Source organism: Aspergillus aculeatinus (assembly GCF_003184765.1).
Source record: "Aspergillus aculeatinus CBS 121060 unplaced genomic scaffold BO66scaffold_20, whole genome shotgun sequence".
NCBI classification, from domain to species: domain Eukaryota; kingdom Fungi; phylum Ascomycota; class Eurotiomycetes; order Eurotiales; family Aspergillaceae; genus Aspergillus; species Aspergillus aculeatinus.
The window spans coordinates 452,139-465,387 of record NW_020291489.1 but is presented as its reverse complement, the minus strand read 5'-3'; the positions used below and the strand labels follow the sequence as shown (position 1 = coordinate 465,387).

The 13,249-nt window shown below is 49.9% G+C and overlaps 5 protein-coding genes across 5 annotated transcripts in view; 2 read left to right on the top strand and 3 right to left on the bottom strand.

Annotated features, from left to right (window-relative positions):
- Positions 1 to 90: 90 nt before the first annotated feature.
- Positions 91 to 3,893, bottom strand: BO66DRAFT_373018 (putative beta-N-acetylglucosaminidase). The gene is made up of 4 exons (XM_025645523.1): positions 3,370 to 3,893; positions 3,019 to 3,137; positions 405 to 2,917; positions 91 to 339 (listed from the first exon to the last, which is right to left on the bottom strand). The coding sequence occupies exons 1-4, from the start codon at positions 3,414 to 3,416 to the stop codon at positions 226 to 228; spliced, it is 2,793 nt and encodes a 930-aa protein (XP_025504789.1). The 5' UTR covers positions 3,417 to 3,893; the 3' UTR covers positions 91 to 225.
- Positions 3,894 to 5,202: 1,309 nt separating this feature from the next.
- BO66DRAFT_75747 (putative glucosamine-6-phosphate deaminase) lies at positions 5,203 to 6,783 on the top strand. The gene is made up of 4 exons (XM_025653569.1): positions 5,203 to 5,326; positions 5,383 to 5,444; positions 5,552 to 5,700; positions 5,755 to 6,783. Coding segments are annotated over exons 1-4 (1,077 nt in total). The 5' UTR covers positions 5,203 to 5,324; the 3' UTR covers positions 6,619 to 6,783.
- A 406-nt stretch (positions 6,784 to 7,189) lies between these two features.
- BO66DRAFT_391408 (aldehyde dehydrogenase) lies at positions 7,190 to 9,079 on the bottom strand. The gene is made up of 2 exons (XM_025647250.1): positions 8,379 to 9,079; positions 7,190 to 8,265 (listed from the first exon to the last, which is right to left on the bottom strand). Exons 1-2 carry the CDS (start codon positions 8,861 to 8,863, stop codon positions 7,251 to 7,253), a joined length of 1,500 nt encoding a protein of 499 aa, XP_025504787.1. The 5' UTR covers positions 8,864 to 9,079; the 3' UTR covers positions 7,190 to 7,250.
- Positions 9,080 to 10,382: 1,303 nt separating this feature from the next.
- BO66DRAFT_428392 (GMC family oxidoreductase) lies at positions 10,383 to 12,583 on the top strand. Its single transcript, XM_025650403.1, has 2 exons — positions 10,383 to 10,725; positions 10,801 to 12,583. The coding sequence occupies exons 1-2, from the start codon at positions 10,479 to 10,481 to the stop codon at positions 12,180 to 12,182; spliced, it is 1,629 nt and encodes a 542-aa protein (XP_025504786.1). The 5' UTR covers positions 10,383 to 10,478; the 3' UTR covers positions 12,183 to 12,583.
- A 393-nt stretch (positions 12,584 to 12,976) lies between these two features.
- Positions 12,977 to 13,249, bottom strand: part of BO66DRAFT_428391 (formin sepA) — a gene marked incomplete at its 3' end in the record, with an annotated part of 3,942 nt that continues 3,669 nt past the window's right edge. The window contains exon 2 of the mRNA XM_025650402.1: positions 12,977 to 12,980. Within this exon, the coding sequence (XP_025504785.1) occupies positions 12,977 to 12,980 (4 nt within the window). The remainder of the gene's footprint in view (positions 12,981 to 13,249) is intronic.

Here is a 13,249-nt window from a genome sequence, read left to right as displayed (position 1 = left end):
AAAAAAAAAAAAAAAAACAGAGAAAGAAGGTAAAAACAAAAAAGGAAGAAAGAAAGATAGCTAGAAGCTCGTTATGGGCCCCGAATTCGACTCAGAATTGCTTTGTCCGATGTATTGACTGATATTTACAGCGGGTGGATCATCATGCAAAGGTGAGAAGACTATATACAGACCTTGGGAGCTATCACACAGAATCTAAAGCAGAGGCTGCTCAGAAAGCACTATCTACGAGGAAGGTGCCATGGTCCATGTCGCGGCATCGCAATTGATTTCTTCAAAGCTATGCAGGGCACTGAAGCCCATGCCGGAAAGGCAGTCAAGATTGCTGTCACCATCAACCTGTAGCAAACATCGTCAATAACGCCCTTTTGCAGACCGCTTCACTTTTCAAAAGAATGACTCACGCAATCCATTATCACGGCCTCGGCACCTTGTTTGCGGATTTGCTTGATGCCTAGTAAGATCAGGCCCTGCATGACTGTAGCGTACTCGCCGACCGATGGAGATATGACGGGAGACGAGATACCTCCGGCGGCAATTTGAAGCGATCTCAGAACCGGCATGTGCTCCGCTAAAGTTGCTCGTCCATTGTAGACGACTACGCTGCCCAAAATAGCACCATTACCGGGGCGGGTCGCCCGGATGATCCCACAGTGCGGGGATCCTCTCAAAGCCACTTTGTAGATATCTAGAACCCCTTGCCTGGAGTTCGTTTTAATGTGGTCCAGAATCGAATCTGCATAGTCCCAGCCATGAACAAGATCATAGGCCACATCCGCATGCTGGATGCCGTGAACCAAGCTGTCCGCTGGCGTCCAAGAAGACAAATTGCGCAGGACCGCGCTACAGACAGGCCGTGAAAGGGCCGTATTCCACCCCAAGTTCGCAAACCATTGGCGCAGCCTCTTGCGGTCCACCGGGTTTGCTGATGGGATACCCAGATAAATCCCCGGAAGGCGAGAGCCCAGGTGAAACCGTTTCATGCCCTTCCTGTGCAGAAGAGTTCGGATGGCACGATTGTGGAGAGAATTCCCTATAGATAGCTTCCGTCTTGCGGGATGGACGATCAAGGACCCAATGACGCCAGTGCCCGTGGATCGAAAGTAATACGTGGAGCAGAATCCGTATAAAGCCTGAGTACTGCTGTTGCGAACCACAAAGTGTGCCTCATCGATCTCTTCTTTGCGGAGCAGAAAGCTGGTAGATGTTACACCTAGCAACTCCGGACATTGTCCTTGCCCACAATCATCTCGGACAGCATTCAGTAGGGAGTCTAAGGCATGCGCATCCCTATCCTCATTCCAGCTCTCTACCAGCCAGTGTTGCCTCGCCTGGTGGAGCTTTTGACTGCGACTTATAGAACCCGGGAGTGACCCCACGGCGGTCAACTCTCCGTAAAGTACTTTGACCAAGGCCTCCAAGGCCGCTTCGGTGAAGTCATAAGTGCAAAGATAGGTTCCAATGGACAAGTCCATTGCAAAGTCATAAGGCGAGCTTGCTGCGACCACGATTAATGGTTTCTCGCGAGGTTCGCCTGATGGAGTGAATTTGGATCTACAGATCATAGACACGTGCCTAGTAAAACCATGTTGGTACAAGTTCCGGTTGGCGTCGGCGGTGACGACGATGACCGCGCTAGCCCGATCAATGAGGTCCTCATGAATCGGACGTACACCGTTGGACGTGTAGGATGTATGCAAAACACGACCACTGCGATGTCGGGAAAGGGACCTCCCAAGCTCTTTGAAGACACTTTCGCCACTCAAAACAGATGCTGTTCGATCCCACGCGATCGGGTCAAGAGATACGTTCAAATGCTCGTTCACGGAGCGCGATACAGCCGAAGCGGGCAGCGGCTTTACCAACGGTGTCAAGAGGAGCAGCTCCTCGTTTTGCTCGAGAATATTGGTCAAGGGTAGTAAGTTCTGCTTATCTCGGACAACTGAGATAGAACTGTTGTATGCTCGTGTGGAGAGACTCGTGTGGGACGGTTGCATTTGGGTGAGTAAAGTAAGACCAGGCGGGCTGAGGGCTTGCTCCCAAGACGTGCATTTGGCTTTCAAGCTCAACACTCTGCGGAGCGACTGCTCGATGCGTCCGCGCCCGATTATACCATTCTCCACACCTAGCTTCAAGCCACTGATGGCCTCTTGTTGAACCTGAAATGAGCGACAAAGAAGGATGATATCGCACCCGGCATTTTTGGCCATCACTGTCCCTCCACCGACGCCGATATTGTGGGTCAGGGCCTCCATCTCTAGGCACTCAGAAACGACCACACCTTTGAACTGAAGGTCTTTCCGAAGCAGATCATCAACCACTTGCTCACTGAGACAGGCGTGCATCACATTGACTCCGGCCGATGACATTGAAACGCCCCCTACCATCATCGAGTCCAAACCATGAAGGATTGCATTGCGAAATGGTACCAATGCGGTCAGACTAAGCTGCTCTAGGGACTCAGTAATGATTGGTACATCCGTCTGAGACCCGAGAAACTCCAAGTTACCATAGGAGGGGAAATGCTTGCCGCATGTCACGAGGCCTGCCTTCTGATAGCCTTTCATGAATTCGACGCCGTATTGTGATACTTCTTGTGGGTCGTCTCCTGTGGTGCGGACGCCTAAGGGTTGGTTGCGCACATTGGTGAGCACGTCGAGAACAGGACCCAAGATCCAGTTGACTCCTACGGCTTTGAGCTCTTGTGCCGTCGCCATCGCAACTTCATGGGCTAGGCTCTTGGACCCTGTCGCAGCGATACCCATCGCACTTGGGTATTGCCGGATGTAGATATCATCGTACAGGCTGTTCACTCCGCCGTTTTCCTGGTCCAGGGCGATTAGCAAAGGCACCGGATGGCCAGCATCCCGAGCGATTGTCTGCAGCTCAAGGACCAACCGTGTTGCATCTTCTGCAGCTAGACGTATATCAGTGCGTATGTCTAAAGACGGAATTGGGAGGCCGAGGGAAAGAAGCCATCAATGAAGACAGTGTAGCGGGGATGGGGCGTATGAGTACATTTGAGATTCTTTGCAGAGAGCAGAACCGAACCGAGGTGGTAGTTCTCGATGAGTGAGCGAATCTGAGGACTGACCGATGTTCCATCGAAGCCCATCATGAAAAGTTGCCCCATCTGCCTGTCCAAGCGCCATTATGGATAACGCAACTGTCAGCAGTGAACAGCTTACCCACTTACTAAATTACTCGAGGAAGACTCTGCTATAAGAGGCGCATTCCTCGTCTGAAAACACATATAGAGAGACAGGAAGGCAAATCCAAGGGTCAAAGCAATGCAGCAGCAGTATCGGAGAAAATGGTGAGGGACATTCGAGAGGAGCAAAATATGCCAAGACCAAGGTTAGAACCTACCTGTCTAGATCCTCCCAGCCAGGCGGCAGCATCTCTTTGGGGGCCATGAGGGCCCGGTGTGGAAGAACTATTCCAAACCAATAATGCGGGGGCGAAGATGGGTGTGCAGTGAAACAAATGATGATGAGCTGCAGACGTCAACGGATGCTTTGGAAAAGGGGGAGATAGTGCCAGAAACGGCAGTTTAGACAAGCTCCGGATTCCCTAGGCAGAGCCCCGGGCTGGCTGGCTGGCTGGCTTCGCTAATTGGACAAAGCCAGGGGTGTATCGCAAGAGTACCGTAGGAGTGATTGATAATGGCTGGAACCATGAGTGACGAAAACATGAAGCGGGCACGTGTGAGTACCAAGGAAGCAAGCAGTAAAGATGTCAGCCGGTAGTTGAATAGCTAGAGACCAATGGTTGGGAATCATTTATTCATTTATTCCTTTATTTGGTTCGCACATGCATTTCATCTATCCAGTTGTTCATTAGTTTATATCAGGGCTGGATCTCCGCGTCGAAACAGCAGCACTTGGTGGGGGGCGATCACAAAATCAGATAAGTGAGAGGCACCATGACTGGATCTTTGACCCGAAACTTCGCAAAGAGGAGAGAGAAAAACTTAGTAATTCTGTAACTTATTCGGTAACTGAACTTACCAGCCCCACTCAAACAGTGCCGTGCTTGGCACTTGCAGGCAAGGGTCACATGATGCCAGGCTATCAGATGAGCACGGGATGAAGCAATGAGTAAGTTAACTTCTACTGTACTGTACTGTACATATTCCCGTGTTATCTTCCGTAATGCATACAATCTACTGCACTGTACAGGAATGTACAATACAGTACATACTCTGTACTTTACAGTCTTATTACTGTTACAGTACATTTCAAAGGCAGTACCGAAACTGTCCGTTACCGAACAGGCCCGCGTACTCCCTCAGTCCATCTCCCTCCTTCCTGCCATCGAGGGGTTGCATGGCTGGAATGGATCAGTGGAATGAAACACTTCCATCTCTTTCAATTTTTAGGTTTGGCCTGCTGCCATCATGGATGACCGAATGCAACCGCAGCCTCTTGACGGCGTGGCGAATGATTAGCTAATTACTTTTTCTGCTTTCTTTTCTTTTCTTTCTTTTTATCCAAAGGTCAAGTCACGGTTCCTTCAACTTTATGTAACCAACATAGTTATCAAACTAAAGTTCACTACCTATAGATGATGGTGGTGGATCACCGGTGGACCTGCGCTCCCATGCCACCTTTGTCTGTAACAGTATCTATCATGCTCAGCCCAGAGTTTCCGACAATGCTATTTGTAACAAAGGCTTTCTTTCTTGTGCACTGCTCGTCGTTCCCTCACATACTTATTTTATAACAACTGTGACAATCGGGGCACATGCAGCTGTAATCTCTCCGTGGTATGGCCACTGCGTCATCGATAGCTCCACGCCTCTAGCGCACATGCTTTCATATGACTGCTGGACCTACAGTAGATGGTGATTAGGATAAATCAGTAGGTATGTAGGCTGTCATCATCCTTAAAGCCGAGCCGGAATTGCTTCGATGGACGTCACCTACAAAAACGTCCAGATCGAAGTAACATCATTCTGTCGCACCCCCTTTCGTTCCCCGTAAATTGAAACTGTTACAGAGCCGTGGTTTGACAGAAAGCTAGTGGCCACGCTTCTATCTTCTGTCAAGCACTTACAAAGTGCTACAATTCCTTTCATTCTCTTCCCCAGCCAGGAGCTAGAACTCTACACATTTGTACCCAGGATCGCTACCCCCAGCTTCTGTTTCGCCCTCCATTCCCATCCTCTTCTGTTTCAATACATCTTCCAGTGCTATATACCAGATTCTACTTGTCTGCTAGCTGGAATCACATTTGGCAAGCTTGACTCACTCATACCCATTGGTATTTTCCTTCCCCGGCATTGGCCAAGTCGCTCCCCGCATAACGGAATATTTTCTACAATGTAAGGTGCTACATATCCTCCAAACCTGGATCAAGACTGACTCCACTTGGAAATAGGCGAGTTATCATCCGCAACACTGCTCTGGAGGCTTCGGAATACATTGCCGATTATATCATCAGTATGTAGATGAACCCCCGGCCCCAGCGTGAGGCCTGAAAAGTTGATCGTGTTGGGCCGTGGCCTGCATTCGTACTCTTACGTGGATCACATCTAATCTTCAGGCAGGCCGCATCCAGAAGTTTCGACCAACTGAAAGCCAGCCATTTGTACTCGGCTTGCCAACCGGAAGTAGCCCGGAGATCATCTACAAGACTCTGGTAAACCGGCACAGGAAAGGCGAGATATCCTTTAAGAATGTCGTGACTTTCAACATGGTACGTATATTCCTCTCTTCCGCGAAGTTGCATGGCTTTTGTTGACCGAAGCAGGACGAGTATGTCGGATTGCCTCGGGATCATCCAGAATCATACCACAGCTTCATGTATAAGCATTTTTTCTCCCATGTGGACATCCCGCCCCAGAATGTTAACATTCTTGACGGTAACGCTCCGGATCTCGCGGTCGAGTGTGCTTCCTTCGAAGCCAGAATCGCTCGGTACGGCGGCATTGAACTCTTCCTAGGTGGTGTGGGTCCCGATGGACATATCGCCTTCAACGAGCCAGGCTCATCATTGAGCAGTCGTACGCGGGTTAAAACTCTGGCATATGACACGATCTTAGCCAATTCGCGATTTTTCGACAATGATGTAGATCAGGTACCCCGGCATGCATTGACAGTTGGCATTCAGACCATTATGGAGGCACGGGAGGTGGTGATAGTTGCTACCGGTGCTCACAAGGCTCTCGCAGTGGAGAAGGGCATTGAAGGGGGCGTCAATCACATGTGGACGCTCTCGGCCTTGCAGTTGCACCCACACCCACTCATTGTCTGCGATCGGGATGCGACTCTGGAGCTGAAGGTTAAAACAGTGCGTTATTTTGAGTCTATCGAACAAGCCGGTACAGACGCGCGCACTCAAGGCCCGCCTCTTACTTATCGACCTCGGATGTACGTTCCCGGCCCGGTTGGGCTGGGCAAGACTCACCAGGAACTTACCCCCCAAAGTACACCACAAAAGGTCCCGAAGGATTTGAGAATCAATACGGAATTAAGTCGCTCCATGGAAGACGATGAATTAACACCTGACAGTATGTCCTCACGAATGGTTGACTCGGCGATAGGCGGGCTGGATTCAGCATTGAAGGGCGATTTGTTTTTCGACCGCATGGGAGCTAGGGTTCTTTCACACTGATTGCATGTCTTAAGAATATAACAGAATTCGGATTGGGGTTATTCACAGAAGAGCCGCTGAAGGTAAAGGGAAATGTAATCTGACCGCGGAAGACTGAATCGACTTGTTTGCTTGGCTTGATCACTCAGTTGACTTTGGCATGATTTTCTCAAGTTTGAAACTCCTCGGAAACCCCATCTTCGCAGAAGAGCTGAGATGGAAGATTAGTTAGCCGGGGAGTAGGGATTGGCTGTGCTCTAACTCATTAGACAAGAAGCATATAACAGCGCCACCTGCAAGCGGTTGTAATTTGAACTTGGGCGGCAAAGAATCGCGCTGAAACTCAAAAGGCTAGCTTTGGATTACAGAGTGTGATAGATTGACGATTGTTAGCCGATGGGATGTGCTGAGCGCGACCTCGGACAATACTACTTGCTCTTCATACGGACCAATTTGCTCAAGTCGACGAATAGTTGATCCCAGCAGCACTATACGAAGTTCCTGCACTAGAGCCACCAAGCACCAGCTACTCAGTATAACGACCACTTGGAGTGGAAGAGTAATCATCCACTTACTAGCAGCCCATAAATGGCTTGTACGTAATTCACTGTGCATTCTAGGAAGTAATATATACAAATTTTAAGATGTCACAATTACAGCTTGGCGAAGACAGTGGCTACCGCTCCATTCATATCAACGAGGGTGCTCTTATTCTTTACCCATGCCTCAATACCCTTGCGTCCGTTCTCAACTCCGACCCCGCTCTTCTTCCAGCCACCAACGGCCATCTCAGCAGGGCTCTCACCCCAGCTATTGATCCAGGTAATTCCCGCCTGTAGCTGGTCAATAACGCGATGGGCCATATTGAGATCCTTGGTAAAGACTCCCGCAGCTAGGCCGAGCTCAGTGGTATTCGCTCGCCTGACCGCCTCTTCCACCGTCTCATAGGATAGAATAGACATCACAGGGCCGAATATTTCCTCTTGAACAATGCGCATGTCATCTGTGCAGTCAGTGAAGACCGTCGGGCGCACCCAAAATCCTGATTCCAACTCCTTCGGAACACTTGGCTTGCCCAAACCGCCGTAAAGTAGAGTAGCATTGTCTGTTTCGATACCGTGGCGGATGTAAGAGAGTACCTTCTCGAGGTGTAAAGCCGAGCTCAAGGGACCGAGGTTGGTTGAGTCATCAAATAAAGGCCCAGGACGGATGTACTGCATCTTTTCCAGAAGGCGCCTCTCAAACGTGGTCTTCATGCTAGCGGGGATGAACACCCGAGTACCATTAGTACATACCTGACCGGTACTATAGAAGTTTGCCATCATGGCCCCGTCTACGGCATTCTCGAGCTCCGCGTCCGGCAAGATGATGAGGGGGCTCTTGCCGCCCAATTCCATGGTGACATATTTCATATTGCCAGCGGCGGATCCAGCCACTTTCATGCCCGTGGATACTTGGCCTGTGAAGGAAACTTTTGCAATCGTAGGATGAGCAGTCAAGTACGCCCCAACGTCGCCGGCACCGTAGACAACATTGAATACGCCGGCGGGTAGACCGGCTTCCGTGTAAATTTCGGCTAAGGTTTGTGCATGCAGCGGCGTAAATTCGCTTGGCTTGTAAACCATAGTATTGCCCGCAGCCAGGCAGGGAGCGGATTTCCATAGCGCACTGCACATAGATTCTTAGCCATCCTTGTCATCCATTAAGCATCTTCCACATTGCAAAGGAGAGGGGGGGTGGGGGGGGGGGATTTGAGCGGCCGAGGAAGAAGGCTGACTAACATTTGAATAGGGTAGTTCCAAGCTCCAATGCCCACGCAAACACCCAACGGAGACTTTTTGGTGTACACCCAAGCATCTTCTCTCAACTGTGTGGTCTCTCCATTCAGCCCGCCACCTCCAACCAGATTTGCATAGTACTCGAGTACGTCGGCTCCGGTGACGACGTCGACAGTGCTTGTCTCGGTATATGCCTTGCCTGAGTCAAGAGTTTCAACACGAGCGATATCGTCGTTGCGCTCGCGGAGCAGGGCGGCGGCTTTCTGGAGAATGCGGGCACGTGCAACGGGTGGTGTTTGAGACCATGAGGGGAAGGCCCGGTCGGCGGCAGCGATGGCTGCATCTACATCGGAATGTGAAGCAACCTGGATCTCAGCCAAAGGACTGGCGTTTGAGGGATTGATAGATTGGAAGGCTTTGCCTGAAGAGGCAGGCTGGGTCTTGCCGTCATAATACAATTCGCGAGTAGAAAAAGCGAGGGAAGACATGGCTCTGATAGGGAATTTGAGCCCTATTGCTCTACTGATGCGAAGAGGGAGAATGGTGTGTAAGGAAAGGAGAAGGCCCGTGGGAGGAGGGGAAGGGGAAAGAAGATAAGGATGCCCGTATGATTGTACGGCACTGTTTCCGAAGAGAAAGGACCACAAATCCTATCTGGAGTTGTATGGAAAAAGTAAAAAGTAGATGTAATGAATGAAGTTGCAAGATTGCTCCGAGGCTCATTAGTTCTAGGTAACTAGCCCGGAGCAAGATCAGACGCAAGTGTGGCGGAGGAACTAAGCCCGAATAGGATCACAATTGGCATGACTCGGGAGGTGTGCAGGCTTCCCGAGTCACCGCCAAACCCGGCGGCGGGTGTTCAGGCTTACCTAATACGAACGGCAGCGATCCTCCGGCGGCAGTGTAAGTTAAGTGGTGTAACGGCCGTTTCAGCTACGGAGGACGAAGCCCATGCGGACGCGATAGAAAACCTTATCGAACAGCTGGTTACAAGCCATGATGAGGTGAACAGAAAGAGAAGAAGAAAAGTTCCTTGTACTATGTAGCATTCATCTTAACTTGCATGCCGGTCTATTATTCTCTTGCTCAATCCGGTATACCTGTGCTGCCGCCTATTAACTCAACCCTAAGGCCTAAGCAGGCAATGCGATCCCGGAAAGCCTTCGGCCCTACATCTCCGATGGAGTTTACCATTGACTAGTGCCCCGTTCGCGGGATCGTGGCGCGGCCTAGTGTCGGGTCTCATGTGGAGTACTGACGTCGTAGGAGATGGGCGGACCGCGGAAGGTCAACGAGGAATTGAGGACCAATGGATTCTATAGGTAAGCACTTATGCATTAATGGTCCGTCCTGCGCGATATAGTATGTATAGACGATGGGAGGGATGTTGGAGCCGAAGCTTATCAGTTTACACTATACAATACGTACTAGTTACTATAGGTACCCATGCAAGGACAGTAAGATGCCCGGGTCGGAGGGAGGGAGGGATGCCGACTCGGGCTAGTCAATTAGTAACCTTAGAATAGGAAGGGATTTCCTTGGCCAGTGAGAATCTGTGTGGGGTGCACATAAGTTAGTACGTAGTATTGTTTTCTAGGTACTACAGTAATAACTACGGAGTGAGTACCGTCTATGCACAGCAGACTACTTTCCAATGGGCACACCGCCGAGGCTGAGCTAGTGCCCCACTGCGGCGTACTTTCCGCCACACGACTATCATTATTGGATGATCCGGACTCGGTGCCTTATCCTGGGGTGGAGATTTTCTCCCAGTCCAGGAAATTTATGGGAAAAAAGAACAAAGGAAGAAGAAGATGAGGGAAAAAAGGTGTGCGGGAGAGCATGGAGTGGAAATGAAGGGAATTGTTGGCAAGTTTTAGGAGAAGAAAACATGGCCTGATAGTTTCGGGGTAGACTCGCCGCGTCTCCCTTTCCAATACTCAATTTAAAGACATTTGCTTCCCCTCGTCCCCGCCGTCTTCTCTCTTTTTCCCCTTCCCGCCCGCCCCGTTTCCTCCCTGCCATCATTTTTGTTATCTCTGGTACTTTCTCACGACCCTAATCTCCTGCTTTGGGATTGGATTTGATTTCATCTTGCTCAGCATGGCAACCACCAACGACTTTCCCGCCGGCGATGTCAACAGTTATGACTACATCATCGTGGGAGGTGGTACAGCAGGCTGTGTCATTGCTAGTCGTTTGGCCGAGTACTTGCCTAACAAGCGCATCCTGGTGATTGAGGGCGGTCCCAGTGATTTCATGGATGACCGCGTGCTCAACCTGCGTGAGTGGTTGAATCTGTTGGGAGGCGAGTTGGACTATGACTACGGTACAACTGAACAACCAATGGGTATGTAGAAATCGACCGGCCCCGGTCCAGTAAAGAAAGAGATCTAGGCCCAATACTCATTGAAGATTCATACAGGCAACAGTCATATCCGTCATTCTCGTGCTAAGGTGCTGGGTGGTTGCTCCAGCCACAATACCTTGATCTCTTTTCGTCCTTTCGAATACGATTGCAAGAGATGGGAGCAGGCCGGCTGCACAGGCTGGTCCTTCGAGACCTTCACCCGCGTCCTTGACAATTTGCGCAACACCGTTCAGCCTGTTCACAGCCGTCACCGTAATCAACTGTGCAAGGACTGGGTCCAGGCTTGCTCCAGCGCAATGAACATCCCCATCATCTCTGATTTCAACAAGGAAATCCGCTCCAAGGGTGAATTGACTGAGGGCGTTGGCTTCTTCTCCGTCTCTTACAACCCCGACGATGGCCGCCGTAGCAGCGCCAGTGTCGCTTATATCCACCCCATTCTCCGTGGTGAAGAGAAGCGTCCGAATCTGACCATCTTGACCAACGCCTGGGTGTCACGCGTCAACGTCGAGAGTGACACTGTCACTGGTGTTGATGTCACGCTGCAGTCTGGCGCTAAGCACACCCTACGGGCTAAGAAGGAGACGATTCTCTGCGCAGGAGCTGTTGATACTGCTCGCTTGATGTTGCTCTCTGGTCTGGGTCCGCGTGAGCAGCTGAGCTCTCTTGGCATCCAGGTTGTTAAGGACATCCCTGGTGTCGGCGAGAATCTCCTGGATCACCCCGAGAGTATAATCATCTGGGAGCTCAACCGTCCTGTGCCTCCCAACCAGACTACCATGGACTCTGATGCCGGGATCTTCCTACGTCGCGAGCTTCCCAATGCACATGGTTTTGATGGTCGCGCCGCCGATATCATGATGCACTGCTACCAGATCCCCTTCTGCTTGAACACCACTCGTTTGGGTTATGACACACCGGTAGATGCGTTCTGCATGACCCCTAACATCCCTCGCCCCCGCTCCCGTGGTCGTCTCTTTTTGACCTCGGCTGATCCCAGCGTCAAGCCCGCCCTGGACTTCCGGTACTTCACCGACCCGGAGGGCTACGATGCTGCCACCATTGTCGCTGGCTTCAAGGCGGCCCGCGAGATCGCTCAGCAGTCGCCCTTCAAGGAGTGGATCAAACGCGAAGTGGCTCCTGGTCCCAAGGTCCAGACGGACGAAGAACTCTCAGAGTACGGCCGTCGCGTAGCGCATACTGTGTACCACCCGGCTGGAACCACCAAAATGGGTAACTTGGCCCGTGACCCTATGGCCGTCGTTGACCCTCAGTTGAAGGTGCGGGGCCTCAAGAATGTACGTATCGCGGACGCGGGTGTCTTCCCAGAGATGCCTACCATCAACCCCATGTTGACCGTGCTGGCCATCGGTGAGCGTGCGGCTGAACTGATCGCGGAAGAGGCCGGCTGGAAACGCGAGCAGCCTCGTCTGTGAACGCCTCCTCCTATAGGGGACTCCCCACTCGCCTTTATCCTATTCGTGCTACGAAATGGCACAAACATAAATGAAGGATATCGGCGTTGGAGAGAGTGTATCATGCGTGGTCCCAGCGCGTGAACTTCTTTTGCCTCTGGTCTTGAGACTAGCGATAGGCCGGCTATATACGTTGGGCATTGCCAGTTGCTTGATCTATGATTTACGAATGATGAATCACGGAGAGGATGCGTGCAAGGAACTGGGAAGGGTTTTCTTGAATTCTAGGATCAAAGGACTGCGCCGCCACTTATTGTACCAACACCTGTCTGTATATTAGCATTGGCGAGTTATCGCGCCGAATTTAGAACCAAAGACATAGATTTCAACGAGTGATAAATATGTTGTTGATATCGACGATGAGGGCTACTTTTTGTTGAGGTCATGAACAGTGCTTGGTATGGGTGTGTTGTCATTGAAACAAGGCGCCGCGTCAAGCAACCGGAAAGGCATGAAGTTGACATTCCCACGACATCATCAAGCATCCTTAACAACATACCTTGATTAGGGTGTGAGATCATTCTGCAGCTAATCTGTTTTGGCCGGACAGAAAGTGGTTGCAGGTCAGCTGTACTGCTTTTTCGGTTCATGTGGAACGAAAACTGCTTACTAAGCAGTTTGGTCACGTGATTTTCAAGCGACCCTGTTACCTTTACAAACCAAAAATTTTATTCTACACCATCTTTTCAATACTCTTACACATACTATTTCTAGGTGATTTTTCTTAGAAAGTACTTATTAAGTACTTAGAAAAATCACCTAGAAAAATTATAAATATATTTTTAACTATTAAAATTATAAGTACTTAGAAAGTACTTAATAAGTATTTTAAAAAATAACTTAAAAAATTATAAATATATTTATTAACTACTAAAATTATAAGTACTTAGAAAGTACTTATTAAGTACTTAAAAAATAACTTAGAAAAATTACTTAGAAGTAAGAGTATTTAAAGAATATAAGAGAAAGTTGAATTTCAATAATAAAAAACAGTAATTTATAAGGTCACTTGGAACGTTCCTGCTTAT